The 27125-nt window shown below is 42.8% G+C and overlaps 1 protein-coding gene across 6 annotated transcripts; it reads right to left on the minus strand.

The window, feature by feature from the left end:
- Positions 1-27125, minus strand: tjp3 (tight junction protein 3). 6 transcript variants are annotated; one of them, XM_021603705.2, is made up of 29 exons: positions 26286-27125; positions 15552-15608; positions 14980-15104; positions 14691-14793; positions 14229-14517; positions 13972-14075; positions 13577-13766; positions 13245-13326; positions 11361-11461; positions 11168-11249; positions 10974-11083; positions 10662-10859; positions 10448-10532; positions 9296-9381; positions 7388-7490; positions 6865-6953; positions 6694-6766; positions 6415-6482; positions 6252-6312; positions 5904-6060; positions 5537-5645; positions 5147-5366; positions 4632-4837; positions 4361-4536; positions 3763-3973; positions 2292-2392; positions 1650-2189; positions 1456-1505; positions 1-1250 (listed from the first exon to the last, which is right to left on the minus strand). In XM_021603705.2, the coding sequence occupies exons 2-29, from the start codon at positions 15597-15599 to the stop codon at positions 1136-1138; spliced, it is 3882 nt and encodes a 1293-aa protein (XP_021459380.2). In that variant the 5' UTR covers positions 15600-15608; positions 26286-27125; the 3' UTR covers positions 1-1135. The 6 variants fall into 6 exon arrangements, with proteins under 6 accessions (XP_021459380.2, XP_021459378.2, XP_021459379.2 ...); XM_021603703.2 differs by lacking the exon at positions 26286-27125 and adding an exon at positions 19488-19902; XM_021603704.2 differs by lacking the exon at positions 26286-27125 and adding an exon at positions 18724-19449.

Here is a 27125-nt window from a genome sequence, read left to right on the forward strand (position 1 = left end):
TTTTTGGGGGTTTAAGAATTTAATGAGCTCAGGCTGCCATGTTGGATCATTCAACCAAGATGTTTGGTAACACAGTGGTGTTAAAATTACAAGAGTGATGGGTGGTGGACGAGGTGAGGATTTTCTACTATGTTCTAGACATGATGAAAAACAATGACAAGAGCAGATATTTTTTCACCAGATCTGTAATATTTAATGAACAAAATGTGTTCTCTTTACAAATTAATCATAATTTAGAAAATGGAGCTTTGATATATTTAGTGTCCTGTGAATGTCCATAACCGTTTTTGAAGCAGTTCTCATGAAAGCTTGAATCCTTAGTTGCTACATAATTGGACTTATAAATGAATGATGTAGCTATCTATATGCATTGATTCTTGAAGAATAACTTATAAATGCCTAATGAGCTTTAGTTCAACTGTCGTACCCCATCAGAACCCAAAATTTAAGCTTGTCATCACATTTTTGTAAACAAACACTGTGTAGCCTCAAAACAGGGTTAAAACTATAATTCTGATATCATGGATGGTCAGTCCATAGTGCTTGCTTTGAATTTGAGAGTTGTTACATTTCTCCAGGCCCATCATCCCTCAGCTTTTTACCAAAACATAGGCAGTGTGACTGCTTTGTTATTGTTTCAATTAAGGATTCCAGCTTTTAGTTCAATTGACATCCTTGACATCAAAGTTGCCCGTGTTGGTAAAATCTCAAAAGTTTTGATCAAAAATAGCATTCTTTAAAAAGTTACATGCAATACAAATAAAATGTTTGCTTTACTGCAAGTACCAAACCCTGCGTTTTTTATTAGAATTTCCATTAAAATTAACTTCCACTCTTGGAATTCGGCATTTAGAAAGGTGTGAGCCCTTGTTTACAGAAGCCATTGCCTGAATTCCCATGTCTAAAGGCAGGTCTGACAGTTGCCCTCCAACCTACCTCTCCAAAAGTTATCCTCAAAGGCTGAAGTTGAGAGCATTTCACATCTCCCATTTAAGAGGCAAAGTCTGTGCTCTGGAACTGTATGGGCTACAACTGTAGTTCTGCAGTTCTGGAACTTTGTACATTAAAGTTGTAGTTCTGGAGTTGGTGTGCTCCAGCATTCTTGTTTTGTAGTCCTGGAACTGTGTTTTCTAATCTAAAGTTCTGTAGCTGGACCCCACTCGAAGTCCTCAGTCTCGTCATTGTCATCGGAGCTGTCACTGCCTCGGATCTGAGTGCGTCTCGTCTGGACAGCCTGGTGGTGAGCCAACCTATATGAGGAGATAGAAGAGAAAGACACATCATTTTCTGTCTCGTCAGTCTTACTCAACTTGGACGGAACAATTTGGACTAGAAGTAGTTTCTCACTTTCGAGTTGCTAAGGTTGGTTTATAGACATGGATTTTGATGATTATCCAATTAAACAAACACCGTCACACATATTAATATGATCAGATATAGGCCTACTTCACTTACACAATGAATGATGGGGAAGCTTTCCTCTCCTGAGGTTCTGCCATATGGGTCTGAAAGAGGGAACGTAGTCATGGGTCAAAATCACCGGAGACATAAGTTAACAGAGTACTTGAGCCTTTGGAAGTAAACTAAGAGCTTATGGGAGATCTGTAAGAGTTTAGTGATATGATGGACTGAGATATTCCCATCAGTACCTGTTGGAGTTTCTTCTCTATGACTGACATTGTGACGGATGGGGGGCTCTCTGGCAGCAGCTCGGCTGACGGGGGCTCAGGGACAAAGATTCTGGGGTTAGGGGCTATGAAGTCAGGGTGTTCATCCGAGTGGGTGGTCAGAACAGCCGGGTCAATGGCGCTGAAGTCCGAATCTGAAAAGCTATGATAGGACGGGGTGTCATCAGTGACGACATCGTGAGGAGAGCTGTCAGATGGACGACGGGTCGACCTGGGCTCAGGCACATGCATCAGGGGTGGGACCTCTCCCAGAGGCTCGGGGGATGGATCGGGGCTGTGGTACTCGGCAGCAGGCTCTGAGGAGCGGGCCAGAGCGGTGGGCCTGGATATCCGGGGCTGGTTGCTGGAGTCAAATGGTTCCTCCAGGTCCTCATTGTCAGTGTAGACCTCTCCGTCTGTAAACGCCTCTCCATCCGTGTCCTCTAGGTCACTGGCAGCACTCAGGTAGTCCGAATGAGTCCGGTCCAACGCATCCAGCTCCTCCTCTCCGCCTCCCTCCAACTAAACACACAGACATGTATTTACTTTAGTCTTTATTCTGCCAGGTAATTCATTGAGAGCAAATTCCCAGTTTGACTGTGAGCTGGGATCTGTCTGTCTTACCGTGACTTCTGAGACCCAGACAGGTTTGGCCTGCTGGTGTCTGATCTTGTCTTTCAGAGTCTCATACCACACATTAGAGCTGGGCTGGAGGGCAATACGAGCTGGGAAATATGGGAATGATGGGACATAGTTATGAATAAAACTATAAAACCACTTGACCTTTTTTAACAGATAAACTACTTAAGAGCAAAAACAACATGTACAGTTGAAGTCGGAAGTTTACATACACTTAGGTTGGAGTCATTAAAACTTGTTTTTCAACCACTCCACAAATGTCTTGTTAACAAACTATAGTTTTGGCAAGTCGGTTAGGACATCTACTTTGTGCATGACAAGTACTTTTTCCAGCAATTGTTTACAGACAGAGGATTTCACTTAAAATTCACTTTATCACAATTCAAGTAGGTCAGAAGTTTACATACACCAAGTTGACTGTGCTTTTAAACAGCTTGGAAAATTCCAGAAAATGATGTCATGGCTTTAGAAGCTTCTGATAGACTAATTGATATCATTTGAGTCAATTGGAGGTGTACCTGTGGATGCATTTTAAGGCCTACCTTCAAACTCAGTGCCTCTTTGCTTGACATCATGGGAAAAATCAAAAATCAATCAGCCAAGACGTCAGAAAAAAATTTGTAGACCTCCACAAGTCTGGTTCATCCTTGGGAGCAATTTCCAAATACCTGAAGGTACCACGTTAATCTCTACAAACAATAGTACGCAAGTATTAACGCCATGGGACCACGCAGCCATCGTACCGCTCAGGAAGGAGACGAGTTCTGTCTCCAAGAGATGAACGTACTTTGGTGTGAAAAAAGAAAATCAATCCCAGAACAACAGCCAAGGACCTTGTGAAGATGCTGGAGGAAACAGGGCCAAAAGTATCTATATCCACAGTAAAACGAGTCCTATATTGACATAACCTGAAAGGCCGCTCAGCAAGGAAGGTGCCACTGCTCCAAAACCACCATAAAAAAAGCCAGACTACGGTTTGCAACTGCACATGGAGAAATGTCCTCTGGTCTGATGAAACAAAAATAGAACTGTTTGGCCATAATGACCATCGTTATGTTTGGAGGAAAAAGGGGGAAGCTTGCAAGCCGAAGAACACCATCTCAAAATTCATCCAACTTATTGTGGGAAGTTTGTGGAAGGCTACCCGAAACATTTGACCCAAGTTAAACAATTTAAAGGCAATGCTACCAAATACTAATTGAGTGTATGTAAACTTCTGACCCACTGGGAATGTGATGAAAGAAATAAAAGCTGAAATAAAAATATCACTCTCTCTACTATTATTCTGACATTTCACATTCTTAAAATAAAGTGTTGATCCTAAGATCAGGGAATGTTTACAAGGATTAAATGTCAGGAATTGTGAAAAACTGAGTTTAAATGTATTTGGCTAAGGTGTATGTAAACCTCCGACTTCAACTGTATGTGTTTTGATAACACAGGTGTGTGTGTTTACCTGCGAACAGATGGCCGCAGTGCCTCCTCATCTTGAGGGCCTGTGCGTAGAGGCGTCTGGAGCTCTTGTTGGAGTTGGGGCACATCCTCTGCCTCATGACCTTGACGTCCTTCCTGCTGTGTGGGTCCAGGAACAGCACCATGGGGTGGTATTGGATGTAGTTCAGACGCTCCACTGCAGTAGGAGTAATGTCCAGCAGAGGGTGCTTGTTCTGGACACAGAGGCGAGAAGAAACATACAATTAGGCATTGTTCTTCAATTGTGAGGTGCATAAATGGAGGAATTCAGATATTACGTAATTGTTTTAGCAATACCCACAGAGTTTTTAATCTACGGTGCGCGACATGGTTCAATGTGCCAATAAACCAGCACAATCTACTTGTTTTATTCTCTCGATTTGTCGCCGTCTTGGAGCTAGAGTTAACTTCTAATGCGGATACAAAAAAAGAGTAATGGAGAGTACAGTATAATACGGCAAACTTAGAAAATGAAGCATTTGTGGTAAGTACATGGGAGCCGCCATCTTTATGCATGTCTGCCATTCTGTACATCTGTCTCACACCACAACAGGTCACATCATCCCAGTTTGTTTCATCACCTTCTCTGCAATCCTTCGGACTGTGTCCAGCTTAATGACCGTAGAAGCGCTGTCTGCTCCACTACTACGAGGAACCATCTCTGCCACCTCATATTCATCAGGCATCTCTCTGGCCAGCTTCTCCATGGCCACATCATTCAGAGGACCCAAGATGACGATTGGCCGTTTGAAATTAGCTGGAGATAAACATGGGTCCACGTACATGTGTTGATTCACAATACAAAATGTTTAAAAGTGTTTGACTATTATGTGAACTATTATGTAATATAACCTTCTCTGAGCAGAACTCTCTCGTACGCTGGGAATTTGCCCTGGATAGTGAGTTGGAGCAGGTCGTCGCGGGTCCGGCGGACGTTCTTCTTGGCCCCTCTAAGCCCCCGTAGTTTCCAGAACTCTGCCCTGGGCCCTGAGACCTGGCGATCCCCTCCTCCTCCACTGGCCCTCTGAGCCTGCTCCATACTGGCCAGTGTCTCAGCCCTGGGTGAGAGACAGAATGATTGTAGAATTACTGCTACCCTAATGACAGTATGAGGCTGCGTTTACATAGGCAGCTCAATTCTGATCTTTTCTTTCTTTTGACCAATCAGATCACTCGTTTGCCAATAATTGGGTAAAATATAAGAATTGGGCTGACTGTGTAAATGCAGCATAAGTATACAAATTGGAAATACGTTGCCATCAGATGTCATCCTTTGTAACCTAATGTATCTTTTAACGTTTATCTTTTAACATCCAAATCCAACCAATCATATAATCAATAACTCACTCATTCTAGTCTCAACTCACCCGGCCTGGTTGGGGATGGTGCCCTTGTCCAGCTCGTGCAGGTCGTTGCCCATGCGTATAGCCAGCCACTTCCCCAGCTTGCCCCTGTGCATGGTGTCCACCACCCTGAACACCTCTCCCCTGGTGAAGGCTAGGCTGTTGTGGCCCTCTGCCTCGTTGTCAAAGTGGGTCCGGATATAGAACGAGTCTCCCAAGTTGGACTTCAGTATCTTCTTGTATACTGACAAGAGATGAAGAATCATTTAGGAATCATTTAATAATTTGTATGTACCTTATTTGTTACTGGGTGGAGTTATTACATAGTAATTATCACACGGGCAAGTCCTCTGAAATCAACCACAAATCTTCCCCCCCTGCACCTACTTCTGCCTTTAAGGACATTATACTCACTGTCCATCTTGTTCTGAGTACGGATGTCCACCGGCTCCCCTCTCTTTATGTTGATCAGGAACATAGCAGCTTCCTCACGGTTGAAATGACCAAAGTCCACCCCATTTACCTAGAACAAGACCATAGCCCATAAGTGGGTGAGAGATGTGTTGCATATACTTGTACTGTAGATAGTGACCACTGAAGTGCTGATTTACACTAACACTTGTCCCAGAGAGCTAGTGTGCACAGGCTTTTGCTTCAGCACGGCATAGAAAAAAACTGAATGAACTAATATAGATCTTAATCGAATCAGATGTGTTAGTGCTGGGCAGGAACAAAAGCCTGCACACCATGTACCGGTGGTGACCGCAACAGTGAGTCTCACCTGCATGATCTGGTCCCCCTCCTTCATGCCTTGCTCATGGGCAGGACTGTTGGGCTGAACCCCCCCAACAAAGATGCCCACGTCATTACCCCCCACCAGCCTCAGGCCTACGCTGCCCTCCTTCACAAACGACACTGTGTTCAGATCAGAGCTGTATCTGAGAGAAGATAGTACAGATCAAAAGGAGTATTTATTAAAAGGAGCATTGTCCAGTCATATTCAATAGACTATAGAAAACCGAACAAATAAATCACTTATGGTGGTCTGCATTGTGAATGGGTTGTACATGTTTTATATTTGACATTTCTTCTAAGGCTATACTGTATGGGTATAAATAAATCAACTTACCCCAAGTTAGGTGTGGGGATGGAGTCTGGGGGTAAGGAGTAGATGGGTTCCTCGGTCTTGGCTGAAATGGAAATAACAGTTAAGACCTTCCTTCCATCCACAGAGTTACTAATACGTTATAAAGAGGACATTGGAGAGCTGATGCAAGAGAGGTGGTACTTACAGTAGGCTGGAGGGTTGCTCTTCACTGATATCCCATAGCGGACAGTTCCATTGGCTCTGCGTGGAACACTACAAGAGAAGAGATACCATTCACTGACATTTCCACAATAAGTGAGTTAGAGGTCAGAGAAGGTGGAAGTGTAGACACACACTTGTGATCAGATTGACATGACTTGTCACAGAGGATGTTTCTTGGAGGTGTGCATTCCTTTTGTTTGTGGTGGTTTATTAAACTGTCCGTTCTTTACCTGGTTGTCTACAGTGGTTTCTAGTGTTTTACCTGTGGTTGCTCTCCACATCGGTACTCCCAGACCTCCGAGGGGGTGAAGGTGCACGGTCTGACTCAGAGGAATCTGAAGAGAGCAAAAACACAGAGGATGAGGATACAGACTTCCAACCACAAGTTCCATCTTACTAGACAGTGCCCATCTTTCATAGGAGGGACACTGACCTGAGACTGGTCTGGAGGGGGTCATGCCTCGTTGAGGGGGGTCCTGTCTCACTACTGGAGCTGGAGAAGACTGCATCTCAGGCAGAGCTCTGGGAGAGAGAGAGGAGAGCGAGAGAGCACAATCATACTCAATACAATGCCCTTATCGTGTCAACTACTATAGCAATCCTGTAGTTAAATACTAGCTAATTGGACTGAAAGGAGTTATCAAGAGTGTGACATTGACCGACTTCAAACAGTGTGTGCTCTTAGCATGCAGAACTATGCATGTTAAATGTGTCAATGTTGATTCAGTTCCTTGTCCAAATAGACCAACCAGTCTAGCATCCTGGATTTATCTACCGAACATATGATGTTCTGAAGCAGTCAGCTATTGAAACAGTTTTTAATCAACATGTATGTGTACCAACGTCTTTAACTTGCCATTTTGCCCTCAACTAAGTTTGCGCATCGCAGTATTATCTTGGCCAGTTTCATCACATTCTCCTGTTAACGGGGTGGTGTGTTCGTCTGTCAGCATTACCTGTAACTGTCCTTGGATCCCTGGGAACTGGAGCCTCCACTGTCTGCAAATTCCCGTCGAGGTACGGTTGCATAACTTGCCTCCGACTCTGATCCTGAGCGCCCTGTGGACATGGCAAGACACACACACATACAGTACCAATCAAAAGTTTGGACACACCTACTCATTCAAGGGTTTTTCTTTCTTTATACTATTTTCTACATTGTAGAATAATAGTGAAGACATCAAAACTATGAAATAACACAAATAGAATCAAAGTAGCCACCCGTTGCCTTGATGACAGCTTTGCACACTCTTGGTATTCTCTTAACCAGCTTCATGAGGTAGTCACCTGGAATGCATTTCAATTAACAGGGGTGCCATGTTAAAAGTTAATTTGTGGAATTTCTTTCATTCTTAATGCGTTTGAGCCAATCAGTTGTGTTGTGACAAGACAGGGGTGGTATACAGAAGATAGCCCTATATGGTAAAAGATCAAGTCCATTTTATGACAAGAACAGCTCAAATAAGCAAAGAGAAACAGTCCATCATTACTTTAAGACATGGAGGTCAGTCAATACGGAAAATTAAGAACTTTGAAAGTTTCTTCAAGTGCAGTCACAAAAACCATCAAGCGCTATGTGGACCGCCACAGGAAAGGAAGACTCAGAGTTACCTCTGCTGCAGAGGATAAGTTCATTAGAGTTAACTGCACCTCAGATCGCAGCCAAAATAAATGCTTCAGAGTTCAAGTAACAAACATCTCAACATCAACTATTCAGAGAACACTGCATGAAATCAGGCCTTCATGGCCAAATAGCTGCAAAGAACCCACTATTAAAAGGACACCAATAATAAGAAGAGACTTGCTTGGGCCAAGAAACACAAGACATGGACATCGGACCGGTGGTAATCTGTCCTTTGGTCTGATGAGTCCAAATTTGACATTTTTGGTTGCAACCGCCGTGTCTATGTGAGACGCAGAGTAGGTGAACGGATGATCTCTGCATGTATGGTTCCCACCGTGAAGCATGGAGGAGGTGGTGTGATGGTGCTTTGCTGGTGACACTGTCTGTGATTTATTTAGAATTCAAGGCACACTTAACCAGCATGGTTATCACAGCATTCTGCAGCGATACGCAATCCAATCTGGTTTGCACTTAGTGGGACTATCATTTGTTTTTCAACAAAACAATGACCCAAAACACACCTCTAGGCTGTGTAAGGACTATTTGACGAAGGGGAAGAGTGATGGAGTGCTGCATCAGATGACCTGGCCTCTACAATCACCCAACCTTTTATTTAACTAGGCAAGTCAGTTAAGAACAAATTCTTATTTACAATGACGGCCTGCCCTGACCAAACCCTAACCCGATGCTGGGCTGATTGTGCGCCGCCCTATGGGATTCCCAATCACGGACAGTTGTGATAAAGTCTGGAATCGAACCAGGGTCTGTAGTAATGCCTCTAGCACTAAAATGCAGTGCCGTAGACTGCTGCGCCACTTGAGATGGTTTGGGATGAGTTGGACCGCAGAGTGAAGGAAAATCAGCCAACAAGGGCTCAGCATATGTGGGAACTCCTTCAAGACTGTTGGTTGAGAGAATGCCAAGAGTGGGAAAAGCTGTCATCAAGGCAAAGGGTGGCTACTTTGAAGAATCTTAAATATAAAATATATTTTGATTTGTTTAACATTTTTTTTGGTTACTACAGGATTCCATATGTGTAATTTCATAGTTTTGATGTCTTCACTATTATTCTACAATGTAGAAAATAGTAAAAATAAAGTAAAACCCTTGAATAAATAGGAGTCCAAACTTTTGTTTTGTACTGTAGGTAAACAAAAACAAATCATGAACATACCAAACATGAGCAATAATATAGGCTATAAGTTACACGTAAGTAATTGTCAATATGCACACAACGCACCCTTAGCATGTTTGCTCATTGTGACACTGGGGGCCTTCCACTTGGGGGGCTCCACTTGGGGCTCCACAGCTACTAAAGGAGTGGCTCTGGAATAGAAGAGTGAGGGAGGAGGAAGACAATAGAACTCAGAGAAAGGCCAGCATCCCGGAGTCGCCTCTTCACTGTTGACGTTGAGACTGGTGTTTTGTGTGTACTATTTAATGAAGCTGCCAGTTGAGGACTTCTGTTTCTCAAACTAGACACTCGAAAGTACTTGTCCTCTTGCTCAGTTGTGCACCGGGGCTTCCCACTCCTCTATTCTGGTTAGAGCCCGTTTGCGGTGTTCTGTCAAGGGAGTAGTACACAGCGTTGTACGAGATCTTCAGTTTCTTTGCAATTTCTCGCATGGAATAGCCTTAATTTCTAAGAACAAGAAAAGACTGACGAGTTTCAGAAGAAAGTTATTTGTTTCTGGCCATTTTGAGCCTGTAATCAAACCCACAAATGCTGACGCTCCAGATACTCAACTAGTCTAAAAAAGGCCAGTTTTATTGCTTCTTTAAATCAGCACAACAGTTTTCAGCTGTGCTAACATAATTGCAAAAGGGTTTTCTAATGATCAATTAGCCTTATAAACTTGGATTAGCTAACACAACATACCATTGGAACACAGGAGTGATGGTTGCTGATAATGGGCCTCTGTATGCCTATGTAGATATTCCTTTTTTTTTTTCAATTTAAATTAAATTCAAAATAAAACAATAGTAATTTACAACATTAACAATGTCTACACTGTTTTTCTGATCAATTTGATGTTATTTTAATGGACCAAAAATGAGCTTCTCTTTCAAAAACAAGGACATTTCTAAGTGACCCCAAACTTTTGAACGGTAGTGTACACATTACCTCAATTACCTCGACTAACTGGTGCCCCCGCACATTGACTCTGTACCGGTACCCCCTGTATATAGCCTCGCTACTGTTATTTTACTGCCGCTCTTTAACTATGTTAGTTTTATATTTTTTACGTAACACATATTTTTCTTAAAACTGAGGTGTAGGTTAAGGGCATGTAAGTAAGCATTTCACAGTAAGGTCTACTGTATTCGGCGCATGTGACAAATCAAATTTGATTTGAGTTAGCACAAGTTAGGTGTTAGGCCTCATCTGTACCTGTATCTGCTCCGGGTGTCCTGCCTGTGGGTGGTGCCCTGTCTCTGGGGGGGCCCGGAGCTGCTGTCCGACTCAGTCTCAGAGTCTGGGGAGAGAGCAAGGGTAATGCTCCAATTATGTGGCCCTTTCTACTTCCTTTGAATGTACTTATAATGTTATGTCAAGGTATTCCTGTTGTGGAAGTTGAGGCAATTGTTGAGGTATTGTTACTGACCTGGAGGTGGGGCTTTGACAGGAGAGGAGACCCGTCGGGGGGGATCCTGACGAATGGAGATGGGGGAGGCGCTCAGTGTCCCAGGGTGGGGCAGGTCAGGGAGCACTCTGTATCTGGAGTGGTCCTCTGTGACTCTGGAACTCTCTCCTCTTCTAGGGGGTGGCGAGGCACTGCGGTCCGAGTCCGACTCTGACACCACTGCACAGAGAGAGAAACAGGGGAGGAGAGAGAACATGTTATTATCATTATGATCCACTCATCGAGAATGTGCCATTTGATGAGATTTCCCTATTGCCTATGTTGTGCGTTTACCTTTACGAGTTCGCAAGGCGGAGGAGGGACGGGAAGGACGTGGGGCGGCCCAGTCGAGGACGGCAGGTAAGGCTTTGGGGTTGGGGAGCATGGACACCCCTGAAAGAGTTCTACAGCAAGAAAGAAAAACACCTCAATGAAACACAGATCTCAAAACATTGAAACAACAGTGTCTGGTTTGAGGTTGAACCCACCTGTATTTGTCGGCTATGTCTGGGCTGTCCTTCCTGACAAGAGGGGGTGAGGCACTGCGGTCAGACTCGGACTCTGAGGGGGCTGGAGAAAAACAACACACAGTTCAGGTCAAGCTCGACACGGTACAGATTACACACGAGTGGGATGGGCCAATGTTTATGAAGGAGTTGAGACCCTCGTCTCTGGACTGACCTCGGCGAGAGGGGTAGGCTTTAGCAGCAGGCCGGGACAGTGTCGAACGCACCGGGGACTGGTCACGAGACTTAGCTACTAGAGGAGGTTGCTCAGCTCTTCTACAACAGAACCGAGAGAGAAAGCCTCATCATACGTACAGTTGCAGTCAGAAGTTTACATACACCTTAGCCAAATACATTTAAACTCAGTTTTTCACAATTCCTGACATTTAATCCTAGTAAAAATTCCCTGTATTAGGTCAGTTAGGGTCACCACTTTATTTTAAGAATGTGAAATAGAAGAGAATAATAGTAGGGCGAATGATTTATTTCAGCTTTTATTTCTTTCATCACATTCCCAGTGGGTCATAAGTTTTCATACACTCAATTAGTATTTGGTCGCATTGCCTTTAAAATTGTTGAACTTGAGTCAAATGTTTTGGGTAGCCTTCCACAAGCTTCCCACAATAAGTTGGGTGAATTTTGGCCCATTCCTCCTGATAGAGGTGGTGTAACTGAGTCAGGTTTGTAGGCCTCCTTGCTCACACACCTTTTCAGTTCTAACCACACATTTTGATTGAGGTCAGGGCTTTGTGATGGCCACTCCAATACCTTGACTTTGTTGTCCTAAAGCCATTTTGCCACAACTTTGGAAGTATGCTTGGGGTCATTGTCCATTTGGAAGACCAATTTGCAACCAAGCTTTAACTTCCTGACTGATGTCTTGAGATGTTGCTTCAATATATCCACATAATTTTCCTGCCTCATGATGCCATCTATTTTGTGAAGTGCACCAGTCCCTCCTGCAGCAAAGCACCCTCACAACATGATGCTGCCACCCCGTGCTTCACAGTTGGGATGGTTTTTCTTCGACTTGCAAGCCTTGCCCTTTTTCCTCCAAACATAACAATGGTCATTATGGCCAAACAGTTCTATTTTTTGTTTCATCAGACCAGAGGACATTTCTCCAAAAAGTATGATCTTTGTCCCCATGTGCAGTTGTAAACCGTAGTCTGGCTTTTTAATGGCGGTTTTGGAGCAGTGGCTTCTTCCTTGCTGAGCGACCTTTCATGTTATGTCAATATAGGACTCGTTTTACTGTGGATATAGATACTTTTGGCCCTGTTTCCTCCAGCATCTTCACAAGATCCTTTGCCTTTTTTCTGGGATTGATTTGCACTTTTCGCATCAAAGTACGTTCATCTCTAGGAGACAGAACGCATCTCCTTCCTGAGCGGTATGACGGCTGCATGGTCCCATGATGTTTATACTTGCGTACTATTGTTTGTACAGATGAACGTGGTACCTTCAGGCGTTTGGAAATTGCTCCCAAGGATTAACCAGACTTGTGGACATCTAGAAATGTTTTTTCTGAGGTCTTGGCTGATTTATTTTGATTTTCCCATGATGTCAAGCAAAGAGGCACTGAGTTTGAAGGTAGGCCTTGAAATACATCCACAGATACACCTCCAATTGACTCAAATGATGTCAATTAGCCTATCAGAAGCTTCTAAAGCCATGACATAATTTTCTGGAATTTTCCAAGCTGTTTAAAAGCACAGTCAACTTAGTGTATGTAAACTTCTGGAATTGTGATACAGTGAGTTATAAGTGAAATAATCTGTCTGTAAACAATTGATGGAAAAATTACTTGTGTCATGCACAAAGTAGATGTCTAACCGACTTGCCAAAACCATAGCTTGTTAACAAGAAATTTGTGGAGTGGTTGAAAAACAAGTTTTAATGACTACAACCTAAGTGTATGTAAACTTCCGACTTCAACCGTAGGTAAAAAGGAGACTTGTCACTTAAGGAAATGTTGGATCAAGTGCAGACGTCTCAATACGAAGATACTAGAAGTAGATCAGAATAGTTGAAATAAACATGTTTCAGGTGAGGTTACCTGCGTGTGCGTCGTTCTCTAGTGGCGGAGCGTGACACTCTGTTTCTAGGAGTGGGGATGTCTGTATCCAGGTCTGAAATGTCTGAGGAGATCAGAGGAAAGCCATTAAAACACTGAGGAATCACATACTGGAGCAGCTGAACCAACGTATACTTTGCTTTTCTGGAGCTGCTTCTGACTCTACATTCATATCTCTCATCTACTACTTTCCTCCTTTTCTCCTTCCCCCTCTTGCCACCATCCCCCTTCCAATCCTGAGGTGCTGATGCTACATTCTCTCACTCATACACTACTGTCCCAATTGTCTTTCCCCTTTGCCCTTGCTCCCTCACCCTCCAGTTCAGAGCTGCTGTGGCTATGGCGGTCCTCCTCGCTGTTGGGGGCGCTGTCATCCACCTCGGGGATGCTGACTAGGAACTTGCGGTCGTCTCTCAGGACCATCATGGTCAGCTTCCCCCGGGACTTCTCCACCAGGTGCTTGGTCTCAAGCAGGGACAGGTTCTCTGTTGTCATCCCATTGATCTGGACAGGAAGTAGAAAAACTTCAAAGTTCACAGAATGCGGAAATCGTCCTTTGGCTTCATACCATGACATTGACGAAAACAGACATAATTAAAACAGCAGGAAAATCTGTCATCAAAAGCATTCTGGTTTATGGTCCCAGTATAGAATCATATCTATGTACAAAGCAAAGATGCAATGTTTTGTGATGAAATATCATATAGACCTTGAGAATGAGGTCTCCCTCCTGCAGAGTGCCCTCCTTGGCAGCCAGACCCGTCTCAGTCATGTGTTTGATGAAGATTTGGCTTCCCAACTTCAGTCCATACTCTGGAACAGGAAGAGAAAGGCAACATGAAATCGTTGTAACGGAGGCCTTGAATTCACTTGTCTATACAATCACGTCCGATCTGTGATTACGATTTGAAACCTTTTGCTGCGGCGTGGCCTACCCTACACAACCCAGATGTTATTCATCCTTACCATCTGTGAGTTTCTTCTTCAGCAGGGTGGTTTTGATTGGCTTGTCGAGGAAGTCCTGGTGTGGCAGCCGTTTGTACCCTGACATAAGTGGCAGGGCGTGAGCGGTCCCGTTGCGATCGGAGGTAGTGCTACGAGCGCTGTAGTGGTCAGGGGTGCGGGCCTGGTCGGAGCCATCAGAGTAGCGTCGGATCCTCCGTGGGGGGTCCTGATCCAGCAGGTTGGAGTGGGAGGCGGCACGCGACGGTCTGGTGCTGGCTGGGAGCTGGACCTTACGAGGACGCTTCACTGTCTGAGAGAGAGAGAGAGAGAGAGAGAGAGAGACCTGTATTACCTATATTTTGTCTGGTAAGTGGACTGAAATTATGTTCTCACAGCAATAAGCTGGGGTTGGAGTTGCTCACAAATCACACGAAGATGGAAGAGCCAACCATGCTTAACAATACAGTAAATAAGGCTACTCACTATGTTGGCTGTTTTGCCACATGACTTAAGGTTCTGGATGGTGAAGGTAGAGTAGACATTGTCCATGGACACTCCATTGACCATGACGATCTGATCTCTGACGCTGTTGGAGAGGAACGAGAGGTAAAACAAGGTAATAGAGCACTCCTATGGATCAAAGACATGCAATTTTAAGTTTGGATGTGTTTGGTTGTGTGTGTAAGTTTACTGTATATACCCTCAAGTAAAACCCTTAGAGGCATGTGCCTGTATGCCTGAAGGGTATAGCTGTAGGGTGTAGGCCACTTACAACAGCCGTCCCATAGCGGGTCCGTTCCGCACCACATCTGAAACCATCACAGCTGTGCCCCCTGAGTCTGGGTTCGGCTTGTCTCTGCCCCCTGATATCGCAAAGCCAAACCCCATCTTGGAATCCTGCCATAGCAAGAGGAGGAGGGTGGGTGATAAGCGAGAAAGAGGGAGAGAGAGAACAAAATGAAAGAAAGAGCAGGTGAGAGAGATGGAGAAAGCAGTGAGAGCGAGTGATGGAAAAAGCAAGAGAAAAAGAGAGGGTGATAAAGAACAAGGGACGTAGGAAAGAGGCAGGGAGAGCACATTCCATCAGCACTGAAGTGTGTCACCTGACCTGTACCAAGAGTTACAGGGAGCAGTAGGGCGTGCCTTTGTTACTCAAACTTTCTGCAGTTAGCCACAGCGGTTGATCGCTTAGAAGTCCATTCCAATTGAAGTGGTTCAGTATTTCTATCGGTACACCTTGAGTATGTCAAAGTACTGTCTGTAACTACATGCTGTTGTGTTTTAGGTCCACATCAAAGTATATCATCAAATGCTGACTGACAAAACAACAAAAGATACACTTACTTTGCTTAGTGTTATAGTATGCTGCTCCCATATCATTAATTCTTCCATCTCTGGTTTCTGAAAAACAACATCAAACCTATTACAACATGTAAAACCAATCGCAAAGCACAGACATTCTCCATTTACCATCAACAAACCATAACATGAATAAACTCCAGCAACTTTATCACAACAGAAGCAGCAGTTGTTTCATGTCCTTACATTGACAGTTGCCAAGCCCCACTGTGTTGTTTGTGAGACTGAGGAGAGGAGTCAAAATGAGCCGACTGCAGCGTGCTCTCACCTGTCTCATTCCATTCCTCTGACAGGTACGGGGGAGGGGCCACAAAGTGAGAGACGCATCTGGCCGCCCTTGCTGTGACATCCGACACCAGGGCATTGTTCAATGGGGTGCAACGTTATAGAACGCTGCAGGTAGAAACTCAATGTATAGAGCTGACTAGAGTTGTTCTCCATGGCTCTCTAGTCATATGGAATAGAGAATTATGTCTGTGCTACACAATGAATTTCTATCTGCAATGTTTTTCGAGCCTCATCCAATTGAACACGCCTCCGGATACAAACAGAGGACATTCATGAACCGACGACAGTGCCACACTAACATACTGAACACATTCCACATCTAATTTCAAAACTAAACAACATTGCAGGTCATATCTCTGATATTATAAACTGGGTGGTTCGAGCCCTGAATGCTGATTGTCTGACAGCCATAGTATATCAGACCTTATACAATGGGTATGACAAAACATGTATTTTTTACTGCTCTAATTATGTTGGTAACCAGTTTATAATAGCAATAAGGCACATCGGGGGGTTTGTGGTATTTGGCCAATATAACACGGCTAAGGGCTTTATCCAGGCACTCCGCGTTGCGTATAAGAACAACCCTTAGCCGTGGCATGTTGGGCATATACCGCACACCCTCGGGCCTTATTGCTTAAGTATCCTACTACTACAGTACTAGTTGCATAAACTGGTACAGCAAGATGGACTACCCTGAAGGACAAGAGAAGTATTGCAGAGATGTGTGAAACCTTGCCCCACACACACACTTTATTCAAATGAATGTATTGGGACAAAGAAAGTTGTAATGTACACTACTGCAGAATACACATTTACAGCATCGGAAATTAAATGTAACCAGAAGACGACTTTTACAAATCAGAAATTCTGTGTATGCTTGACCATCTGTCTGACTCAATAACATACATACTGGAAATATATTGTGCATGTTCCTACTACTCTACATAGGTTCAATTACACGAACAGGCATTGTTGCATTGAGATGAGTGTTAGATGTCTGTGGGCAATTCCACGGTAACGGAATTATGCTGAGACTTATTTTCCAATTTAAAATGTATGCCAAACAAAAATGATTGATTTCAAAGTCTAACAAACCATACAGCACTATGCACAATGACTACTTTGAACAACCTACACAGTAAATCAATTACAAAAACATTTACTGGAAATATTATGCAGATGCAAAGTTAGGTAAAATAATTATGTTAAAATCTCTCTCAGTTTTATTCTGTTACCAAACTTTGTACCTGCATAGTTCTTCCTGTAAATGGGCATTTGTAAAATAGTCTGTGGAAATTGTTAAAAGTAGTCCTTGTGCATAGAGTTTAGCAGTTTGCTAAACTTTTAAAAATCAATCGTTTTTGTTAGGTATCCATTTTAAAGTGAAAAATCTGAGTCTCAGCATAATTCCGTTACCATGGAATTGCCCTTTTGTTAACTGTCCTACAGGGTCAGGACAAACATACAGGTCAGAGAACAGTCAACAAGGTGAGACAGACATGGCCAGGTAGCCACTGAGGAGGACAAGCATCCTCAATAAATCACTAGTATTTTACTAATGGTGGAGTAGCAGGTGGAATACATGCTATAGATGGTATGTTTATGATCAAAAATACTTGGGCTAAGGGTTAACCTAGTATAATTTCTTACAACAGTCTAATTAACGTTAGGCTGAAGGACTAGATATCAGCAGTCCCACAGCTCTTCAACTATTTGATCATCCCATGATAAGTAAGGACTCCAAATTACGGTGGTTTATCTTTAAAAATGACACTAGAGCAACATAGTTTTAATCATGGGTCAAGTATTTTACTGTAATAGAATTAAATGAATAAATAGGATATAGTTGACATGCATCCTCCGGTGGACACCTTTCATCTGCGGGCCGACTGGGGCCGACTGCCAGTATGCAAATATCATTGACGCTATCATTCTACAGTCTAATCAGTGTCACTATTCCTGAAAACATGTCTGTCTCCATGACTACAACATTAACAAAGAAGGGTAGTGAACAAGCATTCATGAGTGTATTTTGCTTGGGATTCTGACAAATCGACAATCTTGGCTTTGGTTGCTGAAACTCACTTGTGCCCAAAATAATACAAATAGGTTACATTATCAAAAAAATCTACACAGAATTGCCCAACGTTCTGCATAATCCTACTTGACAATTACTACGGTATATGTATACTTTAACAGCCGAAAAGGTCACCAGCACAGGAAAACACTTTGTGTAACAGAATTGGCAAGGGCAGCCCCAGTTAATGCCACCCTATAGCCAGTGTGCTGGCCTTGGCCCCAACATTAGGAATAAACCAAGCCTTTCCCTGACCACCAAGTATATTCATCCCCCACCTGGCTATTCCAGGGGAGATGCTCTATGTTAGAAATAACCTTTACCTGCTGACCCTCAGCGGGGGCGAATGCAACCGGATGCCTCCGGTTTTCAGGGGAAAAGGAAAGAGAGCCTGTGATGTCACTTCTGCTTTTGGACGTCACAACACTCCACCTGAACTCCTCCTTCACATTTACTTAATTGGTTGAGCAGTGCAGAAGAGAACCTCCCCCAACAGTTTTTTTTCTCTTCGTCTTGAACAGGAAGAGGCGTTTAATTTACACATGCTACGTTAGGTTCTTACCTACTAGGCTGCATGATACTAAGGGAGGCTAGCCAGCCATAACAAGGCTAACTCTTTCAGACATAGGAAGTAGATAAGCTTGGAGAGTGAAAGTAAAAAGATAACACAGTAAAGCCTACATGACAAGATCAAAAAGGCCACACTTTCTTAAAAAGGAAGCAACAAAATCTTCAGGTACTTTCCTGCCTTTCATAAAAGACCATAAAAGCTGCGTCCTTTTTACTCACCACTTCTTCTCTGAACCTCACTTCCATTCCCCACTGGGAGTTGAGCCTAGCAACACACACACCTGTGGCTTCCTCACATTACCTCTACTCAAAAAACACCCTGGTTTTTATTCCATGTCATAATCCATGTTGGAGGCCAAGAAATTAAAGACCCTGTGCTTCAAATCAAATAAATGTGGATTATCAATAGCTAAGGGTCCTGAGCACTATAGCTTTGTGGGTAAAAACACCTAGCAGAAACAAATCCCACCTGGATCAATGAGAGGCTCCTCCCCTTCCAGCACTTTCTATTGCCCCTTTGTTGCCAGGGATTTAAGGCGGAACCAATTTTGCCAGTGTGAAACTCTATATAGTGCCACGTGGAAAAGATGAAACACCTTAATTAAAAAGGTTCAGATGGAAAATATTACAGTATGTGAGTCACTGTAGTCCAGTCATCAGATAAACAGTTGTATGTGAAACTTAAACAAGACTTGAGAAATAACATACTCATTTAGACACATTATCATATTACTAAGGGGGCGTTACAGCCAGGAAACTCACATTGTTTGATCATAACAGTACATAAGCCTTTAAACACTTCCCTAACCTAATGGTTAGCTTAAATGGTGGTGACACGGACGGTAGACAAGACTGGTAAAACCACCCCAAAATGGATAAACTGATTAAATGTTTACACCACACTATAAAATTAGATTTAGCAATTTCACAGAGGACTTGATTTTCCAGATACAATATAACCCCCTGCAAGAGAGACCACTTACCGATGGTGTCACCGAATAACTGACCAGTTTCAGCGCCTGTTTCAGATTCATGACAAATCAGTAACGTCCTGTTTGGTTTCAACAACAACCGGCTGACAGAATATGACCGAGTCACCTCTGCTCTGTCCAGCTGACACACTGAAGCTGTACTAAGCACATGGTTGTCTGTCCCTGCGAGCTTTACACCTTATCTAAGCAAGCCACCGTCTCTGATACCCCCCAGTCCCCATACTGTCCATACTGTCCAGACACAGAAGAGACAGAGGTGGTCTCCAAATGACACCTAGCCTCTACAGTTTGCAAAAGCTATTTCATAATCATATATCCGATGTTGATGGTATAGGCCTATGCACTGAGAGGAAGGATATTCCCATTCTGGCGTGAGCTCAGTCAGGTACTACTTTCCCATGGAAGCCCAGGTTATGGGACTGGATTAGTCATGCCTGGTACTATGGTTACCAGAGGGTATGAGTACACTGGGCTATTAATAATTAAAAGAGTGTTTACTTCACCAAAGGCCCTAGCAAAGGTCTCTTTATATAGACCACTGTCATTGTGCTTTGTGATGAGGAAGTACAAGGTTTAGATTGCATCTCCACATAATAATGCATGATATTTATTTCTACCCATCTCCCCAATTTGGTTGGGGAAGAGGAGGGAGGGGTTAAATAGAGATTTGTAATTTGAAGGCCTTCAAAGGTAAATTGCAGGACCAAGGGGGCATTCTCTATTGTGCGACTTTGGTAGTAATAAGGAAGTAGGATCAGAACAGCTGCATAGCCTCCCTGTTTTTACTCCGCTTACTTTACCTAACACAGACCCATACTGAATCATGAATTATTAATAGACCTGGGGAAAATAGAGGTAGAGTAAAAAAAAACCCACATAGTATTCCTAGAGGCCTGCAAAAAAGCAAACACCTCTTAAGAATAGGCGCTCCTACAGCAGGTAAACAATCACTCGCACTTCAGTCAGTAGGCCCCAGCTGCACTAGGTTAGCACGCAGGGGCAAATACGTGTCATGTTCCTAGCAGAGCAAATATTGTACTTCTCAAGTTTACATCAACCTAGCAAACCACTGTTGCTCTACTACTGGGAAGCTTGCTTTCAGTGCAAGTGGGGGTTGCTGAGCTATGGCTAATGTTTTACTACATTAGGCATAGTTCCACCACAATGTATAGTCGGAAATCTTCACAGTACACTGCCCAAGCATGCCAACAATCTTCAGGTATTTTGGAATGTAAAAGAAAACACGGATTGAGACCAGAGGTCGACCGATTAATCGGAATGGCCGATTAATTAGGGCCGAGTTCAAGTTTTCATAACAATCGGAAATCGGTATTTTTGGACACTGATTTGTCCGATTTTTAATTTAGTTTTTACACCTTTATTTAACTAGGCAAGTCAGTTAAGAACACATTCCTATTTTCAATGGCCTAGGAACAGTGGGTTAACTGCCTCGTTCAGGGGCAGAACGACAGATTTTCACCTTGTCAGCTCTAGGGATTCAATCTTGCAACCTTACAGTTAACTAGTCCAACACTCTAACCAGCTGATTACATTGCACTCCACGAGGAGACTGCCTGTTACGCGAATGCAGTAAGCCAAGGTACGTTTCTAGCTAGCATTAAACTTATCTTAGAAAAAACAATCAATCAATCATAATCACTAGTTAACTACACATGGTTGATGATATTACTAGTTTATCTAGCGTGACCTGCGTTGCATATAATCAATGCGGTGCGTATCGTTGCTCCAATGTGTACTTAACCATGAACATCAATGCCTTTCTTAAAATCAATACACAAAAGTATATATTTTTAAACCTGCATATTTAGCTAAAAGAAATCCAGGTTAGCAGTCAATATTAACCAGGTGAAATTGTGTCACTTCTCTTGCGTTCATTGCACGCAGAGTCAGTGTATATGCAACAGTTTGGGCCGCCTAATTTGCCAGAATTGTATGTAATTATGACAAAACATTGAAGGTTGTGCAAAGTAACAGGAACATAGACTAATGGATGCCACCCCTTAGATAAAATACGTAACGGTTCTGTATTTCACTGAAAGAATAAACGTCTTGTTTTCGAGATGATAGTTTCCAGATTCTACTATATTAATGACCTAAGGCTCGTATTTCTGTGTGTTATTATGTTATAACTAAGTCTATGATTTGCTAGAGCAGTCTGACTGAGCGGTGGTAGGCAGCAGCAGGCTTGTAAGCATTCATTCAAACAGCACTTTTGTGCGTTTGCCAGCAGCTGTTTATGACTTCAAGCCTATCAACTCCCGAGATTAGGCTGGTGTAACCGATGTGAATTGGCTAGCTAGGTAGCGGCGTGCGCGCTAATAGCGTTTCAAACGTCACTCGCTCTGAGACTTGGAGTGGTTGTTCCCCTTGCAGAGGGGAACAACCAGAGTTCCCCTTGCAAGGGCCGCGGCTTTTGTGGAGCGATGGGTAACGCGATGCATTCCAGCAAAGCCAGTACATAACACTAAACAATACATTAATTGCACTTTAACGGTGACAAACGGTGCCCACAAACTGTTAGGGCCTACAAATTGTTAGGGCCTGAAAGTATGATGTTGACATGATCAGTCCAATAAAAGTTACTGTATGTGATTTATCGTAATTTTATTTGTGGCCAATGACAATGAGCCTTCTTGGATGGGCACTTCTAATGTAACTCTATGGCAGCACCAAAGGGGCTTGAATTTACGTATTTTCTGCTGGCTTGCCCCACCACCACAGAAAGCACTGAGCTAGGCTAAAACATCGGCATTTTGGAGCTGCCTTACTCAAGAAAACAAAAAAAAGAGACCATGTTTGTATGTGGCTTTATTAACTTACACACACACACACACACACACACACACACACACACACACACACACACACACACACACACACACACACACACAGTTGAAGTCGGAAGTTTACATACACCTTAGCCAAATACATTAAAACTCCAGTTCACAATTCCTGACATTTAATCCTAGTAAAAATGTGAAAAGTCAGAATAATAGTAGAGAGAATGATATTTCAGCTTTTATTTCTTTCATCGCATCCCCAGTGGGTCAGAAGTTTACATACACTCAATTAGTATTTGGTAGCATTGCCTTTAAATTGTTTAACTTGGGTCAAAAGTTTTGGGTTGCCTTCCACAAGCTTCCCACAGTAAATTGGGTGAATTTTGGCCCATTCCTCCTGACAGAGCTGGTATAACCGAGTCAGGTTTGTAGGCCTCCTTGCTCACACGCTTTTTCAGTTCTACCCACACATTTTCTATAGGATTGAGGTCAGGGCTTTGTGATGGCCACTCCAACACCTTGACTTTGTTGTCCTAAAGCCATTTTGCCACAAATTTGGAAGTATGCTTGGGGTCATTGTGCATTTGGAAGACCCATTTGCAACCAAGCTTTAACTTCCTGACTTGAGATGTTGCTTCAATATATCCACATAATTTTCCTGCCTCATGATGCCATCTATTTTGTGAAGTGCACCAGTCCCACCTGCAGTAAAGCACCCGCACAACATGATGCTGCCATCCCGTGCTTCACGGTTGGGATGGTGTTCTTCGGCTTGCAAGCTTCCCCCTTTTTCCTCCAAACATAACGATGGTCATTATGGCCAAACAGTTCTATTTTTGTTTCATCAGACCAGAGGACATTTCTACAGAAAATGCGATCTTTGTCCCCATGTGCAGTTGCAAACCGTAGTCTGGCTTTTTTATGGCGGTTTTGGAGCAGTGGATTCTTCCATGCTGAACGGCCTTTCAGGTTATGTCGATATAGGACTCATTTTACTGTGGATATAGATACTTTTGTACCTGTTTCCACCAGCTTCTTCACAAGGTCCTTTGCTGTTGTTCTGGGATTGATTTGCACTTTTCGCACAGAAGTACATCCACAGATACACTTCCAATTGACTCAAACGATGTCAATTAGCCTGTCAGAAGCTTCTAAAGACATGACATCAGTGTATGTATACTTCTGACCCACTGGAATTGTGAGACAGTGAATTATAAGTGAAATAATCTGTCTGTAAACAATTGTTGGAAAAATGACTTGTCATGCAGAAAGTAGATGTTCTAACCGACTTGACAAAACTTTAGTTTGTTAACAAGACATTTTGAGTGGTTGAAAAACAAGTTTTAATGACTCCAATCTAAATGCATGTAAACTTCTGACTTCAGCTGTGTATATATATATTTTACATGGTTTGTAAACTGATATGTGACACGTATTAATGCCAAAATAACATGCAAAACAGGCAAGCCCAAAAATGTAAAATGGTGGTTTGCAGAGCCAGAAGCCACATTGTGATTACAGTGCACCTACAGTCTCAGTTTAATTATTCAGAAGAGCGATTACGTAGGCTACCACTGACAATTACATTGTTTGCAGAATATATACACTACATGAACAAAAGGTATGTAGACACCTGCTGGTCAAACATCTCATTCAAATATCATGGGAATTAATATGGAGTTGGTCCCCTCATTGCTGCTATAACAGCTTCCACTCTTCTGGGAAGGCTTTCCACATTGCTGCGGGAACTTGCTTCCATTCACCCACAAGAGCATTAGTGAGGTTGGACACGGATGTTGGGCGATTAGGCCTGGCTCGCAGTCGCCGTTCCAATTCATCCCAAAGGTGTTCGATGGGGTTGAGGTCAGGGCTCTGTGCAGACCAGTCAAGTTCTTCCACACAGAGCTCGACAAACCATTTCTGTATGGACCTTTCTTCGTGCAAGGGTGCATTGTTATGCTGAAATAGGAAAGGGCCTTCCCCAAACTGCTGCCCCAAAGTTGGAAGCACCCGTGCATTGTCAAGAATGTCATTGTGTGCTGTAGCCTTAAGATTTCCTTTCACTAGAACTAAGTGGCCTGTGTGCGGCTGCTCGGCCCTGGAAACCCATTTCATAAAACTCCCGACGAACAGTTAATGTGCTGACGTTGCTTCCAGAGGCAGTTTGGAACTTGGTAGTGAATGTTGCAACTGAGGACAGACATTTTTTACACTCTACACGTTTCAGCAGTCCCGTTCTGTGAGTTCGTGTGGCCTACCACTTCGCGGCTAAGCCGTTGTTTGTCCTAGACGTTTCCACTTCACAATAACAACACTTACAGCTGACTGGGGCAGCTCCAGCATGGTAGAAATTTGACGAACTGACTTGTTGGAAAGGTGGCATCCTATGATGGTGATACATTGAAAGTCACAGACCTCTTTCTATAAGGCCATTCTATTGCCAATGTTTGTCTATGGAGATTGCATGGCGGTGTGCTCGATTTTATACATCGGTCAGCCACGAGTGTGGCTGAAATAGCCGAATCCACTAATTCGAAGGAGTGTCCACATACTTCTGTATATGTATAGTGTACATTGTACAACCATTCACAACATGCTTTACAACTACAATAGGCCTATAATCTTAGGGAATGTGATTAATTACCATGGGCCTTCAACCTTAGATTAACTGCTTTAAAGAGCTGAGGATTACTGACCACTTACATAGATTAAATTACCAGCGTATGTAAACAAACATTTATTGTTAACTCAATAATATGCTCATTGCTGTTAATGTGTGTGCATCCTGTGACATTAGCTTCAGTTACACCATGACTGGATAGTTTGAATGAGACAATTCCTGAGAAAGTCAATTGGCCAAAAAGCAACCTTGGATTTAGGTGAAACTAGTAGATTAGAGAATAGATTTATGAAGCCAGCTTTGAACGAATCAACAGATAAGAGAAGACACAGGCATTTGGGAATGCAGCGTCGAAACTGTTGTGAAAGTCCTCGGCAGGCAGAAACCTGCATGTGTGGCAGAACCAGTAGGGTAGGGTGAGGAGGCAGGCGAGGGGGAGTGGGACATTCAGCTGACAGCCTGGCCTCCCTCTCTCAAACAGACCAGCTACCTCTCAACCCAGTCACCCCAAAGTAGACAGGACCCCCTGTACCGTTATCATCACTGAGGCTGACCCACTAGAGTTGTAGAGCAGTTAGACACAATGTCATTGTAATCCCTAATCTGTTTATACAATTTACTCAGTGGGACCTTCTAATAAGTGCTTAACGAAACATAGAATAGTATTGCACTGACATTTCCCTAGCAAAAACTCCCAACAGTACAATTTTCAGGATACAGTTCAGTAATGGTTTGTGGACTAAAATGTTATCATGCTGCTATGAGTGTCATATGTAGTGGTGGAAAAAGTACCCAATTGTCATATTTGAGTAAAAGTGAAGATACCTTAAAATGACTCAAATAAAAGTCACCTTGTAAAATACCACTAGAGTAAAAGTCTTTGGTTTCATATATACTTAACTATCAAAGGTAAATGTAATTGCAAAAATATACTTAAGAATAAAAAGTAAAAATCATTTCACATTCCAAACGCACAATTTTCTTATTTTAATTTATGGATAGCCAGGGGCATACTCCAAGACTCAGACATAATTTACAAAGTATGTGTTTAGTGAGTAAGTCAGATCAGAGGCTTTAGGCATGACCTGGGATATTCTCTTGATAAGTGCGTGCATTTGACTATTTTCCTGTCCTGCAAAGCATTCGAAATGTATGGAGTACTTTATTGTTTTGTTTGGGAATGTAGTGGAGTAAAAGTTGTCAAAAATATAAATAGTAAAGTACAGATACCCCAAAATACGAATTAAGTATGTAGTACTTTAAGTATTTTTACACCACTGGTCATATGACATGTTGACAGAACTCAAATGAAAATGTTAATGGTTGTTGAGATAGAAAAAGTGTTCGAAATGTGTTTTCATTGCCTACCTGTAAAACGTCAAAGCAACTCCAGTAAAGTCCAACTCAAAATAATAGTTCGTGGTTTAGACACTTGCCGCTGTCAGATTTAGCATTAAATGAAATCGTTGAAAAAGCTACCTGAAGAGCATAAAGGGGTTTATCCATTTGGCGGTACAGCGTGCAGGTGAGTATCTTGACGTCATCACGCACGTTGTGACTTTCAGGAAGTAGGTCAATGCCCGTCTTTTTTTTCGGGAAACACTTTTCACGGAACTTCAGGTTTTGAATGTCGTATGTACAAAAGTACTGTTAAATGTCTATCTTGCAAGCTCTAACGCCAACAATGCAGTGATTAACAACGTAGCACTAAAAATAACAAGGTAGAACAAAAACACACGATATATAAAAATAAGAACATGATAAAGTAAGTATAGTAAGCATACTAAATACAGGGTCAGTTCCATTACCGTATTTACAATGGGCAGGGATACTGGATCGAGAGGTAGATATTTACAGGGTAAGGTGACTAGGCATCAGGATATATGATGATTGTATGTGAGTGGGTTTGAGTGGAGTCAGTATAAATGTGTATTATGTGTGCGTGAGCAAATGATGGATACGTGTTTATATGTGTGTTGGAGTATCAGTGGGAGTACTTTGTAGGGACCTGTGAATGTGCATAGAGAGTGCAAAAATAATAATACAATTCAAAGGTCAACTCAGTCAGCATAACCATTTTGTTAGCAATCTTATGGTATGGGATAGAAGCTGTTCATGATCCTGGTGGTGTCAGACTTGATGCTTGCTGTGCAAACAGTCTATGGCTTGGGTGGTTGGAGTTTTACGATTTCCCGGGCCTTTCTTTCA

Source organism: Oncorhynchus mykiss, chromosome 5, assembly GCF_013265735.2.
Source record: "Oncorhynchus mykiss isolate Arlee chromosome 5, USDA_OmykA_1.1, whole genome shotgun sequence".
NCBI lineage: Eukaryota > Metazoa > Chordata > Actinopteri > Salmoniformes > Salmonidae > Oncorhynchus > Oncorhynchus mykiss.

Bases quoted from the DNA above. Each gene is read 5' to 3' on its own strand.
- tjp3 (XM_021603702.2), bottom strand. From the start codon at position 15,930: ATGCCCTGGTGTCGGATGTCACAGCAAGGGCGGCCAGATGCGTCTCTC. The intron at 14,794-14,979 runs GTAAGTGGCCTA...CCTCTCCAACAG, and splicing joins CCCGCTATGGGACGGCTGTT to CGTCAGAGATCAGATCGTCA. The intron at 1,251-1,455 runs GTAAGTGAAGTA...CTCCTCATATAG, and splicing joins GCTTCCCCATCATTCATTGT to GTTGGCTCACCACCAGGCTG.